The sequence below is a fragment of the Xyrauchen texanus genome, chromosome 25 (assembly GCF_025860055.1).
Source record: "Xyrauchen texanus isolate HMW12.3.18 chromosome 25, RBS_HiC_50CHRs, whole genome shotgun sequence".
NCBI lineage: Eukaryota > Metazoa > Chordata > Actinopteri > Cypriniformes > Catostomidae > Xyrauchen > Xyrauchen texanus.
Genome location: NC_068300.1, coordinates 21,676,427 through 21,699,552, shown reverse-complemented (window position 1 = coordinate 21,699,552; position 23,126 = coordinate 21,676,427). Strand labels below are relative to the sequence as shown.

At 38.3% G+C, this 23,126-nt stretch overlaps 1 protein-coding gene across 4 annotated transcripts in view; it reads left to right on the top strand.

The window, feature by feature from the left end:
• The window catches only part of LOC127618731 (agrin-like), a 318,903-nt gene that overhangs the window by 164,879 nt on the left and 130,898 nt on the right, over positions 1-23,126 (top strand). For all 4 annotated transcript variants that reach the window (XM_052091344.1, XM_052091343.1, XM_052091346.1 and 1 more), the window contains one exon: positions 18,041-18,256. In XM_052091344.1, the coding sequence (XP_051947304.1) occupies positions 18,041-18,256 (216 nt within the window). The remainder of the gene's footprint in view (positions 1-18,040; positions 18,257-23,126) is intronic.

Below are 23,126 nucleotides of genomic sequence, written 5' to 3'. Positions count from 1 at the left end.
AGTGCTGATCGTGCCCGCTAAACCTGATTGCGCGTTGTTAGTGAAAAAGAAGCTGGTATTTGCGCTGAAATACCACACGCAAAAGTGAATCTGCCCCATACAGGTTTGGAATGACATGATAGTGAGGAAATTATGACATAATTTTACTTGTTGTATAAAGTATAAATTATATGAAAATTTGTTTTCTTTACTAGTTGTAGCTCTCGCACCTGTTTGAGAAGCTTTCAAAATCTCCTTAGGCCTGTAATCCAGTTTAGTTTGTTTGAATGTTTAGGCTGGATTAGGGTGAATGCAGGGAGACTGTTACCTGTTCCAGTGGCTGCACATGCCATTACTCTAATGCTTGAAACCGTTTACTAAATCCGTTTAGGGTTTGAGCTCTTCAGAAAGTCAATTGCTCCTAATGTATAATGGGGTGGCACTGATGCTGCATCTTGTTTGCACTATATAACAATGAACAATGCAGTCTATGACAGCTTTGACATTCCTTTCACCCCCAGTGCAAGATTTGTTTCTACTGGTTTTGATCTACTACGTGATTGGCGCAAATCCTCAGGCATTCTTAGCTCTCTTGCCCCTTTTTAAACAGTGAATGCAGGGCAGGTTTTCGTGATGTAAAACCCACTTTGCAAGCAATGGTTGTTTGTAGGGTGAGTGATAGGGGCCCAGGGGCTGACATTACACTGGGTGGTTTAAAGCATCATTGCCTGTTAGAAGAGCCAACATTGATTCTAGCGAGACCCATGAGACCTTGTCAATCTCAACCTGTCCATTCCACCACCAAACACTTCAGTCAATCTTTTTTGCCTCTGACCAGTCTTTGGAAGATATTCCATGGGGGATGTTGTGAAAGTCAGTTATGTTTACGCAATGCTCTGGACCTCAGCTGGTCTCCTTCACCATTCCACTCCATTTCACTGCCATCCTTTGATTTATTTTGCAAGTTCAGGAGTGCAAGGGGAGTGTAAGGAAAGGATTATTCCATCGCTCATGGCCGACAGCTTGGAAGGCACTGGATGAGGGCATCTGTTAATTATGTAGTGTTCACTTTATTGTGGGTGTCAGTAAAGAGCGAACTCATGGTCTTGGTTTTCATCGGTCACACATATGTTAGCGAAAATCAGTAACACAGGAAGAGGTTTTTTTAAACAACCTTGTCTCATAGAAACAGATTTTAAACCAGTTATACCTTTAATTTAGCTAAATAATGTTTACAAGGCTTATTACATATCTTTGCACTTTCCTGAAGGCACTTGAAGTGAAAATGATTTGACAATTACAGTAATTCCCTTTTACACAAATCGCAACTAAAACTTGTTCATAAATTACTTCATAAATACGTACTTTTTGCCCTGTTCCTCACACAATGCTATCTAATGACATGAAAACAATTCTACTATAGTAATAGTGTGCATGACTTATAAAGCGATACATTTTAACATTTGCATCACATAACCAACAACATTTACAAGTAGGGCTGTGTATTGATACAGATTTCCCAATCGGACTTGATTCCAATTCACAAGCTCTTCATTTGATTCAATTCTAATTTTGATTTGTTATTGATTCATTTGGGTATATCTAATTTTTAATGTCCCCTTTGCTTACATATGAAAGAAATTCTCTCCCAGCTAATGCTGTTAATTATACAGGGGCCCTTATAACTATGTACATTACAAAAATATCTATTTTTCTTATGATATATTATTAGTTTTTCATCATTTTGGCCACATTTTAGCTTTCTAAAAATGAACAAATCCATGTATTCAATAAATAAATATGATATTATATTTGCAGTTATTATTTTTTGTTACATGTTTATTGTTTAATTGCATAATTTGTACTATTTAATTGTTTATTGAACACATGTTAAAAAAAACGGTACTGTCTCTTTAAGAAAACCAGCAAATTTTTTATGAGCTCTAAATGAGCACAGAATTACAGGTGAGTGAAATCTAAAAAAAAATTGAGCCAGTTGCCAAATATATATATATTTTAGTCTCATGAAAAAACGTGGTTGCAAATGCAAGTAATTTACTCTCATTATAGTAGAGGGTTGCATATAGAGTAAAAATTCGATCTTGGGATTTAAGAATCAATATTAACATTTAAATGAAGATCGAGATGCATCGGAAAATCAAAATTTTTACCCACCCCTAATTCTTACCCATCTCTAATTTTTACCCATCCCAATTTAGAAGCTTGTGCCAGCGTGATCAAATTACATGGTAATACTGATAGAGATTTGCACTTGTTATGTGAGTCCTGAAAAGCCTGTAAGTTGAAAGTGTCATAGAAGCACCACAAACAACAGGGTTGCTTCAGCAATTAAATTATTTTTTTCAGTTAGGTTCAAGGTTTAGGGTAGAGAGGTGGGTTTGGTTGATTTTTAAAACTTGATAAAGTACAGCATTAACATTCAAAACATCAGTTTTTTTATGACAGGATCGATTACCTGGTTAACGGTAGGAAGGTAGGTTTTGTTGATATGAACCTCAAACATTAACTTTTAAAACCTCACTTGTTTGGGAGAAAATTTAACTTGCTTGCTGCATCACTCAGTGGACATTTCACCTAAGAAGTGCTATGTTAAGAGCCAGTATAGGATACAGTAATTTTGAAAAATATTGCCGCAGTCACACAATTTTCAAGAGATCAGGCTCTTATATTGATAATAATAATTCCATACATTTATATAGCACTTTTGTAGACACTCAAAGCGCTTTACATAGTAGTTGGGGAATCTACTTAACCACCACCAATTTGCATCATCCACCTGAATGCCATTGCCCACATGCCCACCAGCATGCCCACATACACAAGCCATTGGTGGAAAGGAGAGTGCAGTGATAACAATTCATATATATATATATACATATATAAGTGATATTGTGGTGGGGCAGGTGTTAGCATTCTATCCTCTCTCATACTCGCAGTCATTCTCTCACAAGTAGAGGGGAGAGATTTGATAGTGTAACTGGTGTGATGGGGGTGTAGGACTCCATCTGTTCCCTACATGATGGAAACCTGTCAGGGAATTGAGGCACCCTCATTCGCATCTGCTACTGAGCCATGGACAGTGTGGTAACACCCTGCCAAAAGCTTGCTGAGGGTTGGGTTGAGGGAGCGTACACTATAAGGGTGGCAGTGTTTCTTCACCATGGTAATTGGGTTTAATATGTCCTGCTGGGACTCTCAGCATCAAAGACTGAGCTGGGTTGGTGTTTGAAGCTGAACTCCGATCTGGCGCCGATGATGCACCGTCCTTCGCCTAATGGTCCATTTTGTCATTCCCGCTCTTATTTTTCTTTGCTAACAGTCGTCCTGATCATAGGTTCTTTCCCATCACAGGCAATCAGTTCTTTTGTAATGATATCATTAGCAAAAGCCCCCTTCTTTGTCAAATCCCACTCAGATGCCCTAATAAAACCGGTTGTGTGGGGACGGTCGGTGATAGGGAGATCATGCCGAGTGGTAGAGGTGAGGGAGAATTATATTAACCCTTTGAATCTTGTGAGCACCGGGGCTGGTGTACATTCTGGAGATTGGTGTCATCAGATCAGTCCCTTTCCTCACCTTTTTGTCACTGAGAGGGGTTCAGCCATATCCGTGACTCCAGCTGACTGAGAGGCATTCCTCAGCCACACGAACAGACAGCTTTATCGATGCGAGTATAAATGAATGGCATAGCTGTTTCACCACCATAAATCACTCTGCATTTAGGCCTCATCATGTGGTCCGCTTTTGGAGAGAAGAATTCTGCAAATTAGAGAGGAATGGAATTCAGTCAGCGCATGCCAAAAATGCTTAAGAGGGATGTGACGAGGTGTACATGACAGTTTCTAAAGTTTTTCTCCCCCCCTGTGTGGCTCTCAATGCCGCATTGGCTTTTCTTAAAGGGAGAGTTTGCCCCCAAAAGAATTCTGACATAATTTACTCACCCTCATGTTGTTCCAAACTTGTATGTCTTTGGTGGAATACAAAAGGAGATGTATTATGCACGGTATTAGCCTCAATCACGCTTCACTTTCATAGCATTGCGTTTTTTCATACAGTAAAGTGAATGGTTACTGAGGCTGTCATTCTGCCTAACATCTCCTTTTGTATTCCATGGAAGACAGAAAGTCATATGGTTTTTGAAATAGGAGAGTACTCTAACCTACAAAAAATTTGTATTTGATTATTTGTAAATTAAAATGCACGTTAAAAATAACACGTGGTATGTACTAGAATTTTAGAATTTGTTTTATTCACAAATGTTACAAAGAATTGTTTTAAATAAGATGTCTTCAACAAACAATGCTTTTCTTTTGGGAAAAAAATTTATTGAACAATATGCATTAATAAAAAGGGAAAACAAAAATATTTTTTATATAACAGCAAAAATACTTGCTCTCAACCGAAGTGGCGAATCCGAACTTAGTGGCGAAAGTGCTGAAAGTTGCCTTTTTATAAAATGTGCTCTGGCTGTGTTAAGATATTTCATGCACACACAAACACACACACACACTAGTCTGATAAGCTCCTCGTCCATTGGTTTTGCATGACTCCAACAAGAACAACAGCAGGAATAAAATAATGACTAGTATTACCTTAATTTGGCTTTGCTTTAAAAGCACAGATGCTATGATATCTTCTCCCCTCCCATTCAAATGCGTAAAGGAAAATGCATTTGTAATATCGAGTAGTGATTTCAATACTTGAGTAGTCAGTGCAGACAGAGTCCTCAATTACTCTTGCACATCCCTGGTTTGGGGATTGAGGCTTTGGTGTTGAGCGTTTTTGGGTGAACTGTCCCTTTAAGAGCAGAGACATTTAGAGTTAATATATCTAAAATTTTATATTAACATCAATAATGACCTAAGAATGTACTGACTGCACAATGTCTTGAAAACATCTCTTTAAATAATTTGAACCACGTATAATAGAGAAATTAAGAGCAAACAGCCTCAAAAAGGAAACACATATATGTCTCCCTGCTCTCCAGTTGTTGAAAACATACTTCTGAGGTTAGATAAGCTGCAGAACAACATAATAACAAAACTTGCTGGGCAATAATAGAAAGTAGAGAACATAAAAGCCAGCAAGGAGCTTTGATGCTGATTTATTTCATACAGACTTTTAGGGGCTAAAACTCTTGACCATTGATACAAGTGTACATTCTGCTCCATGTATTGCATTCTGCCAAGTAGAAAACTATGTAGAAGATGCAAAGTTGAGTTTGATTGATGCACATTGATGCACATGGTGCTTTGATATCTGGAAAATAGCCTGATCGAGAGTTATTAAGAACAAAATAAGAGGAAGTAGAAGGATAAAATAGGAAAAAACAATGACAGCAGCTAAAATGAGCTCTCTCATTTTGAAATAGTGGGTGGCTTTTAATGGAATTTATTTTGCACTTACTTTTTCTTGGGTTGGGAGGGCAGGTCACATTTTACAGAGGCAGCCTGCTCTGTTCCTCAGCCTTTCTCTCCTCCTGCCATGGCCAGCTGTAAGTGCAAGTGAGGGAGAAAGAAAACGAGAAAATGAAGTGATTTGTGGAGGTATTGATCGGCAGCAAGGTTATTGATCAGGGTGTTGCGAGAAATGGAGAAGGGTTGGGCAGGGATTAAGAACTCTTTGTCTGGCTGGGCAGCTGGCACAGATGGGCACTTGTTGGCCCATTACAGCAGACCACAGCTGCTGACCTCCACCGTGACATCAGGTGTGGTAATATCACAGCTCTGTTTATCTAAAATACACTGATGACAAGAAGGTTTTTTTCAGAAATGTAAATTCAGCATAGACTGGTTCTGGTTTATTTTCAGCGTCATAAAAACTATCCTAAATGTTCTTTGGAAAAGATGCAATGAAAATGAATAGTGACTGACACTAACGTATAGCTACAGTTTCCTAACATCACATTTTATGGTTTTGAACAATATCAGGGTGAGTAACTGATGACCGAATTTTCATTTTTGATTGTCTACATGACCATACAAGTTGTCGGGTTATTAATGCAGTACATATTCGATGTAAGATTGTGCATTAGGGCTGAAACGATTAGTCGACGTTATCGACAACGTTCATGATAAAACATTGGCGACAAAATTTTCATTGTCGAATAGTTGTTTGATCTCATTTAACGTAACACGAGATCATATGAAACTCTAATGATGACGCACGAGAGCAGCACTGCAGCTTGCGCCTGACTGATGAGAGGAAGAATTACACAGTCATCTCGCAGTCCAGATGCGCTGTAAACTTTCCAAACAGCTTCAGGTGATGTACATCACAAAGTACAAGGGAATTATACAAAAATAACAAATAAGTAAATACAGAAGCGGAGTGGAGTCGGAGCTTTTTAAAGGAAACACCCCGATGTTACATCTTAAATGCAGTTTTAATTCATTATAGCTTCATTAAAATTAAATTAATACAGAAGCAGATCATGTAATTAACTACAAACTCCGAAACTGGCATTTCTCTGTGCAGTCAGCACCTCTTCTATGAGTTGCGCGAATGTCCCGATCTAAGGGGAAGAGATTGAAACTGCACCCGGGTGATGCACACTCCATGAGGGGATGCTCGTCTCTCGAGCACGCACTCTTGCAGCAGCTACAGTAGATGGCTTGTGACTCATTGAATCATAATATATGTCACTGAGTCTTCGCCCCATTATACACTACAACAAAATACTTTTGCAATTTGATTTTGTTTTGGCTTGTTTTCCAATAAAAATATCTAAAGCTCATTTTAAACAATGTACATTTTCTTTAGCAGCTATACAGCAGAAGAAAAAATTGTTATCTGAGAATGTTGAATATAATATTAAAAATACAAATATTTTAAAATATCTAAAAATCCTTTAAAAAATATATACATTCACCTGAGAAGCAACTTATAAGATATTTAGACTTGCTTTTAGAGAATAGATCTTGAATATAAGTATATTTTGTCTTTACTGCACTTGCAGAATTATAACAAAGTGAAAAATACACGTATATACAAAATAGACTATATTTAAGATACATTCTCTTAAAGCAAGTCTAAATATCTTAAATGTTGCTTCTCAATTAAATTTATCTTGTTTTAAGAATTTTTAAACACTTTTTTTGCAGTGAATTTCTTTACTGAATTAAAGACTATTAAAGACAATTAATTACTGTAATATATTTTGTTTTCCCTTTTAATTCAGTGAATGTCATTTAAAGGTATTTTTAAAAGATGATTTTGTCCTCTTTATTGTTAGTAAGCACATTTAATACAACCTTTTAAGTCAGACACAAGCTGAATAATCTGTTAAGAGCTAACGATTAATCATTTCAATAATCGCAGAATAGTCAAATAATCCTTCTAATAATCGTTAGATTAATTGATTATCAAAATAATCCTTATTTAAAGCCCTATTGTGCATGTACAGTAATTGGAAAGCACTTGGATCGGGATGACTGTTACATTGAATCAAGCTTTTTAAAATAGGAAACCATTTTTTGAAGACCTAATTATAAGATGCCAGGAATTAGAGTTAATGATGATTGCAAAAAAACAAACAAACTGTGTAATCATATACTTAGGCTACATGTATCAGCAAACATACAGCATTCTGTAATTTAGCCGATTTGAGGACTGATATTGGAGCTCTTTTGGTAAGCATGAAGCCATCTGGCTATGGCTTGGGTTGAGTCCAGAAGAGATGCCACAGACCCCCATCCCACTCCATTATTGAACAGTTCCTGTCCCCGCCCCCTTCACCAATACTGCAATATCTAACTTCATAAGACAGACCTCCTGGAAACATTTACGTAATTTATTTTCTTGATCCTTCTCCCTCTTACTCACACTTTCACTCGTCATTTTCTTCTTTTTAATATTGTTTCAATCTCATCTTTGAACTTTGATGGGAAAAATAGATCCTGGAGGCTGATGAGAGAGAGAAAGAGATAGAAGTAAAGGAAAATGGGAAGTAAATAAAAGGCTGAGAGGTGGAAAAAAAGGAAAATGAAGGTATTTGGTTAAACAAAATCACACAACGATGTGGTTGGACTACAGGGCAGATAAGAGTGAGCTCTGGGAGTGACAATATGTGTACATATAATGGAAACGAAGAGGGAAGCATGTTTAGATGGAGTGAGAGAGAGAGAGAGACTCCTCCTCAACACTCCGATACAACGTAAATAATGGAATCTTTGGTAGCATCGCTGCCAGGCACTGGTGACTTATTTATGTTCTGTATATTTCTGGAAGTTGTAATCATTTTATAGCTCGGCTTCTTTTCTGTCTCGGAGATTGATTTGTGACAGAATAGGGCCTGCTTTCGGGTCTCCATTTTTAATTCTGAGGGCATTGGGGGCAAATATTGGTAGATGGTAGATGATTCATTTTCTTTAAAAACATTTAATATATATATATATATATATATATATATATATATATATATATATATATATATATATATATATATATATATATATATATAATTTTTTTAAAAGAAAAATGAATCATCTACCATTATAACTTTATATATAGCTTTAAATAAATATATAAAAATTGTCAAAAAAAGTTAATTTTGAATGGCCAAAGTGCAGCGAGGTTCCAGGCCTCATCAAGCCAGGTCAAGACCTAAAGCTGATTGGAAAAAGCAGGAAGAGAAATAGGAATTGACTGGGTATTTATGTGCAAATTGTGAGTGTTGGATGGAGTGTTCCTTTGGCATGACCTACCCTCACTCACTGTACTATCTGCTTTTATGTTTTTCTTTTTTCCCTACCAGCTTTTTTTTTTTTTTTTTACTTTTTAAATAAATAGAATGAAAAGTATAGATGGTATATATATATATATATATATATATATATATATATATATATATATATATATATATATATATTTTTTTAGCAACCAATTCCATTACAGATTAGTTTTATATTTTAGTGTCCGATAACCAATTTATGGAACTGAGTTTTTATAGTTTTATTTCAGTTTTTTGACACGGTAACTAAATATTCTTTAGGCTACAACAATAGAACTAATGCAATATGCAATACGAATATTTTGTATAATTTATATTATTTTATGATATTGATATAATTCATACAATTTTATAAAATGTATATAACACGATAACAGTAATAATAATATAAATATTAATTATATAAATAAATGTTTTATTGTATATATTAATATTAGTATAGATATTAGTATAATGTTATATTGTATATTCTATTGTGTTAATACATTTGTGATTATTATAATCAATAATAATAATTATACATGTTATTAAATAAATGTAACGTTTATTAGTAGTAGTAATAAAAGTAGTATTTTTTCTGCCTTTTTTGCATTTTTTTAGTGATCTGAAATGTTTAATCCATCCTGATTTCTTGAACATTACGTGACAGCGGCAACATTTTTGCAAAACTAAATTATGTGCTTCATTACACATTTCGCTGTAATTTCCTAGTGAAATGTCCAGTGGGGGGTGCCAAAGGTGAGTGAAATTTAAGGTGAATATTAGATGGAGGTTTAAATGAATAAAACGTACCACCCTAACCTAAAATTTTAACCTAAACCTAACCGATAGTGTTACAAATGCAAAAGAGAGGTCTACAAAACAGACATTCTTGTCCTAAACCAGAAATTGCAAATGATACAGGAAAAGCACATTTTCTTAATCAACCAACTCATTTCGTGTCACTTCTATGATGCTTTCATCTCACGTGTCAGCTTACATGCTTGGCTGTGCTCGAGCTTTTGTCCTCCGAGTCAATTGTACAATACTCTATCAGGTGAGCTTCAGCAGAAGCTAATCACATTAGGACAGTGGGGATTTCTTTAAGACTGCAAGGGAAGCTCAGCTTCCCCTATAATGTCAAAAAAATAATGGTCAAATATGTACTATTGTGTAAACAATTTATTGACTAAAAATGCGTTAGAAAACGTTCATCTCGAAGACGAGTTCGTTCAGAATCAGCTACATTACATATAGCAGGTCGGCTGACTCGATTTACTTCTCATACATTCCCGTGAGCGTCAGTGCATTTCCCTGTTGAAGCCGGCGTCCATTGACTTCAATGGGGCTGCTCTGAACAGTTTTTTCAGTGCTCGAAAATAGACGGTCATTGGATAAATGCTGCGATTATGTCCGCCCACGGACGCTCAGCGTCTCTGGGGGTGAATGAGGAGTGGGCTGGCCCGGACTCCGGGCTTCCGCGTGATGATTGGAGGATCTGTCGAAAGACTGCATCTCCTTTTGATTGACATCGAATCTGTACTATAAGAAGTTACTGAAGCTATTTCGCAAGTGTAGTCGAAAGACAAACTGCTGCAACCTATTTCTTTATATTTGCTAGTCAATTTGCATAATACATTTCACACAATTATACACCACATTCCTTGTTTCAGTTTTACCAAGTTTAATATATTTTGTTTTAGAGCGTTCGTTCGTTCGTTCATTCATTCATTCATACAGTAGGCTAGGCTAGCGTCGTACGGGTGAAACTGCGCACGATGGCAGACGGTGCTAATATTGTCGACCTGATTTTGGCGAAGCCATTTGAAAGTCTTCCTTACGAGGAAAAAATTAGAATTAAACAGCAGGGCAGATCAACACCTAAGATTGATTTAGTGCAAAAAAAATAGTGTAAATAAGTTTATAATGTAGGCCGAAAATGAGCTTCCCCTCTTTGAAAGACCAGCAGCCGCCACTGCATTAGGATAAGTGTGTAAATGTTGGTGGGTCTGTAAAATGAGCATATCATTTTTCAAAAGATGTGTCATAGAAAGCAGAGACAGGACCCAGGTGCAGAGCTGAAGAAATAAAAGGGAATTTATTAAATACCATATAAAGGGAAAAAAACTCAACCAAAACTCTCACAAGGTGGAAAACAAACATAAACAACCCTGTAGGGGAAAAAGGTAATCCAGGGCTGGAGCAGAATGCAGCGAGGAAAAGGACCGACCAGACCGGGTTGGGATGAACCAGGACGGATATACAAAAACAGGACCAACCGTCTTGACCGACTGGAATACAAACAAGACTGGGAACAAGATGACCTGGCACTGGACAGCAAACATGTGGAGACTAAAATAGGGAGAGAAATTAAATGGGTTAACATGGGACAGGTTAGGCAAATTAACTAATAATAAGCAAACAAGAAGGTGGGGTATTACGTAAGACAGAGAGACATGTGGTGATACAGAAACAAAACAAAGCCACGTGATCTCACAAGACAACAAAACACCAAAATGGCATGAGCACATCACCAAGACAATGAGGCAATATACGTCCATGCATTCTCACATTAAACGAAACCTGAGGGTACATCACGTGGCGAGGGCCACGTGATGCAAGCAACAGGTGACAAAAATAAGACGGGACACGAGAGTTCGGCCACACACGCCTGACACCTTAGACCGAAGTGACCTCAGCATAACATGAAGATAGCTTGCGACCTGGGTGCAACCGTGTTCACGAGAGAGAAACATAAATTATTGACGCGAGTGGATGCAGCCAAGATGACATAAGCGCGATGCACCCACATCAATAACAGACAGACATGGAGCATTAGTGTCGGGATCCTGACACTGACCAAATCAGACAGGAAGTCAGGACCTAGACACCATACTCTAGACATGAAACAAGACAGACTGAAGAGCGCATGGCAAGGAATTCAACCGAAACTGTGCACCCACAAAAAAAACAGACAATATAACAAAAGACAGACATGGGACGATAAGACCACAGTCCTGTCAGACAAAAACCCAGACAGACAAAGGGGTTATACTTTATGGTTTGGGTTAGGGGTTAAACTTATGAAAAATCATAATGACATTGTTTGTTGGCTAATTTATTTTCTCTGTGGGATTGTTTTTTTTTTTATTCTTTTTTTATGAGCCAACTCATACATCACCCCCCCAACCCCAATTTCGTATGACTATTACGTCATGGAACCGGGTTGGAAGACCTGATATTACAGAACCAGTAACAGATAAGTAGAAAAGTGTGATTATCTCTAAAAAATAGAGGGTCAAGGTAGTCTATCTTTAATGAAATAGAAGCATGAAGGAGAATGTGGAGAGAACATGAAGGGAGAGGAGATCAGAGAGCTGGCTGAGGAATTTAGATTGGTTACTTCCCTGGAGTTTCAGCATTAGACATAACATGCCTCAGATACTGTATATACTGTGTGTGTGTTTGCACTGCAGTGTTAAACTTAGTCCAGAACGCAGAGTAGTTGATAACTTTATCAGACAGTAAACACTGAGAGATCAGTATAGGAAACTTCAGGGATTTATGTACAACCTGTTATACTGGAGTCTGCTTATTCTATTTGACACATGTCTCTGTCTCTCTCTCTCTCTCTCTCTCTCTCTCTCTCTCTCGCTGTCTGTTTCTGTGGTGTTATTACAGTTATGTATAGAGCAAAGCCGATGTTGTGTTTTCCTGCTTGCCGTGAGTCAATGGTGTGCTCTTCTGAGTGTTTCTCCATTACTCATACATAGAACAGAAGTATCACATGTGTCCCTGGCGGTCTTGCTATAAATGAGATTTTTTGATTCACATCTCTGAGAATGGACATCTCCCATGAAACGCAAGTGTTCTCGATGACACAACAGGCTGTTATTTCTTAGTCATTTACAGTGAGTCCACATTGAAAATCTGGGATTCAAAATCAAATTTAAACCTGGAAATAAACAGGGTTTTAGGATTTTGAAAAATGTAAAGCAAAGAAACTTTTTGATGTAAAATAAATTTCTAGGTCACTAATCCAATGTACATTTTTCACATGTTGTGACCATGTTAACTCCTTTGTACCACAGGCCCTTGCTTCCATTGAAGTGCACAAGCTGCTCTTTGGAACATTCTCAAATCATGCTGGGGTAACAACATGGCTAATCAGGTTTTGCACGTCAGTTCAAAAGCATGCTGTCATGAAAGCAAAATGGTAACATACCAAATCCTAAGACATTCTGGAAATGTTAATTTTCATAACTGTATACATTATTCCAAATGCAAAGTAGATCCATTTTCACAAGTTGTCTTTTGAGCACCACTCTATGTAGCAAATCCCCTTAGCTGACAGTGACTTCACCTCGTGTATTTTAAATCGTATGATTATATTTTATTATAAGTAAATTTAAATTGCGTAATTTAGTTTGTAAAAATACCTTGTGTATGCAGTGTACATATACTGTATACGTAATCTGAATCAGCTTCCATCTGTGTGAGTTAACTAACACCTGTCTGTGCGGAAGCGGCACATTGTAAAACCAACAACGTCTTTTCCTCATTGATTCTTGGGGTGTTGTCATGGCAACATGTTTCTAGCGCTCATGGCAGTGGCACCACATGGCTGGGAAATAAGTGTGAAGCTCAAAATGCATAGAATGAGATCACGGAAGAGGTGTGCAGGAAGACCCGCTCACACTTATACATGACTCAAGTTATGAAAACCTGAACACCTAATGCATATTTAATCAGTAAATTGTCCTGAAGGACTGCAAATGATTTCTAAAATCTGTATTGAATATTTGTGCTGTAACTAAAAGAATTCTTAAAGGGACAGTTCACAGAGAATTTTGTCAACATTTATACACCTTCATATCTTCCCAAATCCATATGACTGACTTTCTTCTGTGAAAAACAAAAAGGGATTTGTCACTTTCATTCTTCTCAGTGTGAATTGCATCAAAATCCCAGGTGTTGGAGCGAGAGTTGTATACTTGACGTGAAGTCATGTGGAATGCAAAATGAATAAATGACTGATAAACTAGACATTTGGATGGACAAATGTGTGTGGTCTTTCTCATTTGAGATTTGCATGTTGTTGAAAGCATGCATTTAGTGTGCAGAGAATCACTCTTTCCCATTCTCTTTCTCTTCATTTTATATTCTCAGCAATGGAAAAGATGAAAGTAATGGAATGGACTTGGGGGAGAAAAGAGGTTCAACTCCCCCTTCCCCCTTTAGAAAGCATTAAGTAATTGATGTTTCGCATGCAAATGCAGTATACAGACATGAATATGCATTGAGGCATATGCACTCAGGACCTGTCACGCTCACACTCTTTATTTAGCTGGCTTATTTAGCACAACTTTGTGCTGGAGTATAGTGTGTTTACCGTAAGGCTAAGAGTCCCTGGTCATTCAGTGACTGACCCTAGATTCAAGTGACCTACCATAATTACATCTAGATTTAATAACGCTCGACAGGCACACAGTTTAAATGCGTGACTTCTCGGCATACAGTCTGAGTCAGCAGACATTGTTACGGGATTATGGGAAACGGAGGGCGTATGACAGGCTGTTTTTAAAACCTGAAAAATTCTTCTCGGGTAGTACACGGAGGTAGGACGGCATCATGACATTTCCAAATCTAATGTTTGCGTAAGACCCTGCCTGTGATATCCCACAATCCTGTACGTACAGGTTTGATGGTTGGTCGAAAAAAAATGCCTGTGGAGTTATTAGATTATTAAACTAATAAAACTAATAATGATAATTATTTATAAACTGTGAAGTGTTCAATTTAAAATTGTTATATTAAATCATTTATAATTTTCTTTAACTTTTTTCATTTATTTAAATGTGTGTGTTTGTGTGTGTGTGTGTGTGTGTGTGTGTGTCTAAAGCTTTTTTCTATTATTCGATCATTAGATCTAGATGTCTTCATTAAAACATTATCTTAAGTCAATGAGTGCATTAACATACACCCCAATAAACTGATAACTACCAAAAATGAACTTATTAAAAATTTGACAATGCAAGAAAACAATGTTTACATGCAGGGTTGGAAGGGTTACTTTTAAAATGTATTCCACTACAGATTACAAAATACATGCTGTAAAATGTAATTTGTATCATATTTCGTTTGATTAATCATTGTCAGTAATGTATTCTAAGTACTTTGGATTACTTCTTCAGCACAGTAAGCACCGTATAGGAATAAAATAAAATTACACTTATATAAAAAGCCTCTGCATAAATAAATGTATGCAGAGTAGCTTCTCAAGTAAATTTATTTTAAGGATTTATTAGATTTTTTTACAGGAAAAACAATATAAGAGTAATCATTTTGCAGAGCATCTGTGCACTAAAATCAAAGGTCTTACTAGAGAGAAAAAAGATCTAATGTGGATGTTGTTGATATAATTAATTCTAAAATAGAATCGCAACTGGTAACAGGTGACTCTAATGGCTAGAAATACCATTTTAACTTGACATAATGCTAAATGTTTTCATGGCAATTTACACAAAGAACTATTTCTAAAGCTCCAAACTTACTTCAAAACCCCACACAGTGTAAACAACAACATCATCTTCTGATTGTTTGTTGATTCTGTTTATAGAATGAGGTAGAACATTTATTAATTGTAGCTTTCTATATGATGCAACAGGCTACATTTGTTAGTATTTGTTATGTAAGCATCCTTTATTCCTGTACAAATACCCAAACTGCATAAAAAATGGACAAATCATATAGTCTTGTAGTCATTTAATTATTGGATTTATACTTCTTTTGTCAGAACACTTCTAACGCTTTTTGGTTTCTATTATCCTCAGTGGCGTCAGGTCCACCTTTTCACTCATAGCAGTATGAGAGTGCCCTCTTTCTGCTCATAGGAATGTGACACATCATAAGGAAAGTGTTTCACTTTACCCACTGTTAAAAGCATTGTTTTAATAGACTAAATATAAAATGAAACAAATGACAATAAAATGCAAAGTAATCTCTTCATTAATCAAAATACTTTTTTGAAAGTAACTGTATTCTGACTACCAACTATTTAAATTGTATCTCTAGTGTACATCAGTCCGATTGGTGACCGGGCGTGCATCATTCCAGCCGGCCCCACCCTCCTCCGCTCTACATGTAGTTGAATGCAGTTTCTTATATTTTGTATTTTAAATACATAACACCATTACACATATTCCATTACTCCCCTACCCTGTTTACATGAGATTTGAAATCATCAAGTTATTCTCTGCTATTCTTGGCTTGCAAACAACACTTGTGCACATTGGATAAGCTGATGAAAATGGTGGTAAATATGTTTATATGCAATACGAATCGGGATAATGGCAAAAATGAACGTGTAGTGATTATTTTTTTGCTTAAACCGTATATGACCTTACCATTCATTATTTCAAATTTCAGTACATCCCTAGATCTTACCCTAATAAAGTAAAAAAAATTAAGGCGTTTAGATGAGCTCACACATTTTGTTGCTTATTACGCATAATAGGTGTAAGATTGTACATGCGAATGTGCTCATTGACTGTTAAGGCAGCGAGACTACAAGGCAGCTGCCTTCGGTTTCAGACACAGCTGCGTCACTGCTTGCACTGAAACACTGCTTCTCATTTTTGGTCGTTAATTTCTAAGATAAGAGTAATAACACCAGGCTCTTTAATTAGTCTCTAGACATTGTTTGCAGTTGAAGAGCGCGCCTCCAGGAAGTGCTGCCCTTTACAGCCCTAATCCACGGAGATCAGGAGGCTTTCACTGAGTCTGTACAACAATGTCCTCAAGTTGTTGGTTTTGACCTGATTTACTTAGAATCAACAAAGTGCTGGCCTGCATCAGCGCTGCTATGAATCTTAAACAGGCGCAGAGGTGACAGGCACTGTTACAGAGAACACTGTGCAGGTGTGCATGTCGGATTGACAGCAGAGGCCAAATGCAGCTCTCTGCTCACACTCACACTCACACACACGTTCCACATGTTTGACTCTGTGTATGTAGCCACTGTCTGATAACAAAGCCCACTGCGTACACCTGATGGCTGTCAGTCAGCTTGCGGCGGCTCTGGGTTGCCTTGGACAACCCTGCCCAAAGGAATTTTGGAAGTGTGCTATTGTGTGTCTGTTTTGATGGTGTTTGTGAGACAGGAGAGCGGTAGAATGAGACCGTCTCAGAGGAGTTACATAGAAGTTTACCTGTCAGTGTCAGAAAGAAGTGTATGTGTGTACTTGTATGAAGTGAAATCAGTGATCAGGAACAGCTCGCTAGACAAATCCTGAAGCATACTGAGTGGTCATGCCGCCACAGTATGGACATGTTCTGGTGGTCTGAGATAAGAAAACAGCGAGAAAGAGAGAGAGACGGGCTGCATTTTAAGATCACTCATCAAAGACCGGGTCTTCCCAGTAAAGCGCTTGTATTGAGACAGTGCTTTCATTGATTCTGAATGAGAAAATAACTGTAATCCTGTACGTCTACTTAGACAGGAGCTCCAAAGGTCATGTGTTAAGTCAACTCACTCTGTGTCAAGAGTTTTTAACTGAGCATTGGTTTGCTTGAGTTGTTTTACAAGGGTCTTTTTTTGCCATCATATGACTGCAGTCTTACTCCAGACACCGGTTGTGTCCTGGTCGTTTAATCATAAACACATTGGTTGTATAGATATGAATGGTGATAACACAGCAAAAAAGTCACACCCACAAAGCATGTTAAAGGAGACAGAGTTAAAACAGTAGCGTCACTTCAACTTGATTAGTTAACATTACAAATAACCTAACGTCACATGATGAGCCAACGTGCTTCTCAGATGCTGAAAATAGTTACATTGTCAGAGCCACTGGTAATAATGTTAACGTTAGATAATGTTAGCTAGCTAGATAAAAATGTTCACACGTTATACATAGTTTTTCATGACAAGCAGCCAGATATGTCAGTTGACGTAAGCGAAGAGACTGTCGTTAGCCAACATTGCAAAACAGAAATCTTTTGTGTTATTATGAGAAGTGTAAAAATATCGGTTCATTATGAAATGGTGCTGGGCCGCCACAGTCTAGGTGATTAATGGGAAACACTGCAGTAAGTAACACACTGACATTGTGACATATGTAGTAGTCATGATAACAGAGACCCTCCCATTAAAATCTGATTACAAGTGGTTAAAGGGGACGCATTTGAGATACATGTTTCTACAAGGTGCAAATAGGGACAAAAATAATTTTTAACTGATTGTTGCTTTGCCTTACTGAACGTTGTTTTTGTCATATGTTTATAACTTTCTTAAATTTCCTCAGATTTCATCTCTCTGTCTCTCTGCAGGTTGCCGAGGGAAATTGTGTGGATTTGGGGCGATTTGTGTGAGAGATCTGACTGACCCCTCTAAAGGAGAGTGTGTGTGTAAGAAGATTGTATGTACATCCGTGGTGGCACCAGTTTGTGCATCAGATTCCTCCACCTATTCCAATGAGTGTGAGCTGGAGAAGGCCCAATGCAACACACAGAGACTCATCAAGGTGATGCGCAAAGGCCCCTGTGGTAAGTCCAGTTATACACACCCAAACTTAAGTTTAAGGTCTGTTCCTTATCTTTCCTACACCCTGACCCAGGGCTATTCTGCCACCATACCACCATACCGCAGGGTTTAGTTCCAAATCTGAATAAAGCACTGCCGTAATTTTCAAGTAATCCTTAAGACATTGATTAGCTGAGTCAGGTTTGATTGATTAGAGTTGGAGCTAAACTGCAGAACAGTTGCACTCCTGGACTGGAGCTGTATGTTCCAGGTTCAAAACAACAGCAATCAATAAAAGTACAAATATTGTTTTTTTTTGACAATGCTGATTACCACAAAAAATATTTCGAACTCGTGTCTTGTTTGTTAACCCTCCTATTGTCTTAGGGTCATTTTTTACTTGGGCAGGTAAAGAATACATAAAATTCCCATAGTTTTTGGTACTGGAACCAAACGTTGTGACTTTGTCAAGACCATCAAAACATACAAAATAAAAAATTTAATTTATTTTTGTATGTAATTGTTTAATTTAAATAAAAATGTAAAACAAATTGTTCCTTCCATTGTCTTAACAAGTCAATTTTGACCCATTTGGGAAAAACCAGTTGTGACCTTTGACCTCCAGATTTTCCGGATGTTATGCTGCTTTAAATCGTTTTATGTACATCTATGAATCAAATTTGACCTAAAAAATATTAAAATGTTCTCAAATATAGCCCCTATCCCCATTCTGTTTTCTATAGCCCAGTCCATAAATGATAAGATACACATTATTCCTAAAGTATAGCTGCAAGATCTAAACATTATACGTGTTAACATGATTTGGTGTGATAAAATAGTTTACTAACCTTATCAGTGTAACGTTAAATCCAGTATTGCAACTTTGTTGCCATTACGACACAACACTGGTAGATGTCTCGGTTACTGTAGTAACCTCCGTTCCCTGATGGATGGAATGAGACTTTGTATCGATGTAATGACACTAGGGGTCGCTCTTGGGAGCCCCAAACACATCTGATATTTGAGAAAAGGCCAATGAGAATTGGCTAGTGGAATTTACATGCCACTCCACCAGACATATGGGTATAAAAGTAGCTGGCTGCAACCACTCATTCAGGTTTTGTGCTGAGGAGCTGAGACAGGGTCCCGAACATTACATGTTGTAGTACAAAGTTGTGGCAAGAGGGAAACAAAGTCTTGTTCCCTCCATCAGGGAACAGAGGTTACAACAGTAACCGAGACATACCTCTTCTGTCACTCACTCGACTTTGTGTTGTAACTAGCATGAGAGACCATACCGTGAAAAATACATCACAGTGGGCTACAGAAGTAACCGGCTCCTGTGGAGCACCTAACCCAGTACAGGGCAAAATAGCACACGCACTGGATCTGTCTGCAAATTCCTCCGGCGAATTCGCGAGCCACGGGGCTAGGGAGGAAAACATCCAGGGTGCACGGGCTTGTGAACTTGCATGGGAAAGAAAACACATGGAGGGAAAGGGCGCTGTATGTAAGTGATATATCCAGCCAGCTGTCCCGTAACCTAACCTGTTCGTACCTGAAAACGCACGGGACGAGACCGGCTCAACAAGGAGACCATAAAGTCTCAAAGATATTGGGTGTTGCCAAGCCCGCTGCCATGCAGATGACTGCTAGAGAGATGCCATTGGCCAGTGCCCACGAGGATGCAGACTCCTTGTAGAGTGTGCTCGTATACCCAAAGGGGTGTGCACAGCCACCCCTTTGTACGATGGCGTTCACAATCCTGTGGGTAAGCCTCTGTTTTGAGACAGCATTCCCTTTCTGCTGCCCGCCAAAGCAGACAAAGAGCTGCTCAGAGCATCTAGAGCTCTGTGTGTTATCCAAATAGATGCGTAAAGCACATACCAGACACAACAACAATAAGGCTGGGTCTTATTCCCAGCGAGACCGTGGCCATTGTAGTCCCCAAATCGCCTCCAGAGCCAGCCGAGCCGGCCTCATACGCGCAGCGTGGGGGGTAGCTGGATCGCTTTCCCGCGGAAGGAGGAAAACCGTGACCGCAAAGTTGTCATGGTCATGTTCTCGTAATGAGATGTTTGAATTATGTTTTCAGAGATAATAAGAACTGACACAAATAAACTCACCTCCATTTGCTCACACATTTTTTGATGCATGCCTAAAACATTTCCCCGCGTTTTTATTTCCATATTCAAGAATCTTGGTGTTGATAAATCATCAGAGATTGGGAGGCGAGGCTGCCAGTCGAGAATGTTTGCTACACTGTTCATCTTTTATATTTCAATCTATTTTATTCCATGAATGATAAGTAATATGTGAAATGAAGCTTGATATTAATTGGGCAGCGTGGCTGTGGGCCTGGTTAGCATTACGCAAGCTGGTGGAACACGCTGTACAAAGCCTTCAAAGAGCTCTAATTAGCCACCTCATATGCTGTCAAATAGGTAATGATCAGTCCTGAGGAATGAGAAGCTCCGGCTTAACTGTGAACTCTAGTCTCCATTCACAAACGTATTGAAAATCACTATCCTGGTGTGTTAATGCAGTCCAAGTTCTGGTTGGCACTAATCCACACTGGTTGCACGGCAGGGCTTTAATGGGCAGTAGCCTCCCCGCTTTTGTGCTAATGAAATTGACAGTGTGGCTATCGGGGGTCATATCTCTCTCACTCAACTGGAATCAGTGTGCACAGATAACGGATGGATAATGGGCAGAGGGGCTGAGATGGGAGCTGAACTGTAAGGGCTGATGGAGAGAAGAAAGGTTTGACTCTGGATCAAATAGGGCAGGGCTTTCTAACCAGGGGGTTCGTGATGGAACTGCTGGGGTTAATGATTGTGAAGATTGTGATATAAATTCCTGAGCCGAATTAAACGTGTTTTTGTGACACAAAAACTATTGCATTCTGTAGTGTCTGATTTCTAAATATGCAGGTCTATGTCCACATTAATACATTAATCCATTTCCTAACATGTGCACATACACATATAACAAATTGGGGCTCACGGTTACCAGTATATAATGGAGAAAGTCCTTAATGGCAAATTTAAATTCAATTCAATTTGAGAAACATAATATGTGTTTTTTGTTTAAGTGAAACGTCTAAAGAGCACTATTAAATTAACTTTGTCTACTGTTTGTGAATACAGCCTATTCAGAAATTCTTCTTAGACATATTTTTTTTTTTCTGTCTTTATAAAAGGAATATATTTACAGTGCTGTTCAAAATTCCACATTGAAGAGTTATGATATATTAAAGTTATAAAATATTTAAGTATCCACAATATTTCTAGGTCACTCAGCAAATGTATGACCTTGCAACCCATGAAGATCACAAGATGATCTTTGGAATGTTCTCAACATTCTTCCATATAAATGCATGTTTAATTATGTTTTTGTGTGTACTTTATATATACAGTATGTGTGTGTTAATTTATGCATATAACTTAAAAATCTCATAGGGTGCTTGTGAGTGCTGAATAATTTAGGTCATGGGGATTAAAAAAAAAAGGTAGGGACCCCTGGAAGGGTTTGATGAAAAGAGCTGTTGGCTTTTGGCCGGGGTAAGAGGAGAGACAGAAAGAGTGAAGGAGATCAGTGTCCTATTCAAAAGATGAGCTGGGGAGCATGGGGGCTCTGATAATATTGAACTCCAGTGGATAAACAGTGTATGTGTATTTGTATGACTCAAGCTGTTTGTAGACTCAGTCAATCAGAGAAAGAAGTAAAGTGTGTGTGGAGCTTATTTCAGGCTTGCAGTGTAGTGAAACTCAGAACTGGATTGGCAGCAGTGCAGTGGAACATTAGGCCAGGGCGATTGATCAATAGCAGGATTGATCATATGTGTGCAGAGCACGTCTGGAATTACTGTGATTGCCGGGAGCACTCTTTTTACTCACTCTCTCTTTTTTTATACATTTACTTCTCTTCATCTTAAGCCTGACTTGGCTGATGAAATCTACTTATGAATAACCACAGCACAGAGTAGGTATAAATCTATTAGGGAAGGGTCACAATGGTGGTGGCTAATCATCTATTAATGGTGTTGACTAGTTAATAGAGTTTTTTTTCTTATATACATATCCATATATACTCTATATATTACAAACTCAATTTCACCAGCCACATCTCAAAAACATCTCGGGTTACTTAATTGTAACCCCTGTTCTCTGATAAAAGCGGAACGAGATGCTGCGCTGATTTAGTGCTTTGGAAATGTCTTTAGGAGTGACCAGTTGTGAATATGTGTGCAATACATCAATGAAATTGACTAGAATTTATATCCTCTGCTGGTGACATCATCAGGATGCACCTGTAGCAGGGCTATAAATAGATATGTCACAGGTGCATCGTCAGGTATTTTGTCTGAAGAGCAGTCCTGGGGCATCCTCAGTGTGGCAATGAAGCACAGCATCTCGTTCCGCTTTTATCAGGGAACAGGGGTTACAGTTAAGTATCCAGAGTCATTCCCTATCAAAAAGCTACACTTTAATGCTGCGCTGATTTAGTGCTTTGGGAGCGAGAATACCCACGCCGCCGCACTGTGGGTGTCCCGACCCCTTACGGTTGTGTAGTTGTGCTTACAAGAGCTCGAGAGGTCTCAGACATGAGCTAGTGATGTAGACTCAAGGACATAAGAGCCCGGAGTGGCATGAACATGCAAACTATAAAATCTTATGAATGTATGCGGAAAGGACCAGCCTGCCACATTATAAACATGTTGCAGAGGGACACCTCTGGCCAAAGCTTTAGAGGAGACAACCCTTCCGGTAGAGTGAGCCCTGATACCTACTGGCGAAGCTTGACCGTGCCTCGTAGGCCAGGGCAATAGCGTCCCTCACCCAATGTGACATAGTTTGTTTGGTGGCGGACGCCCCTTTGTTACTGCCCCCA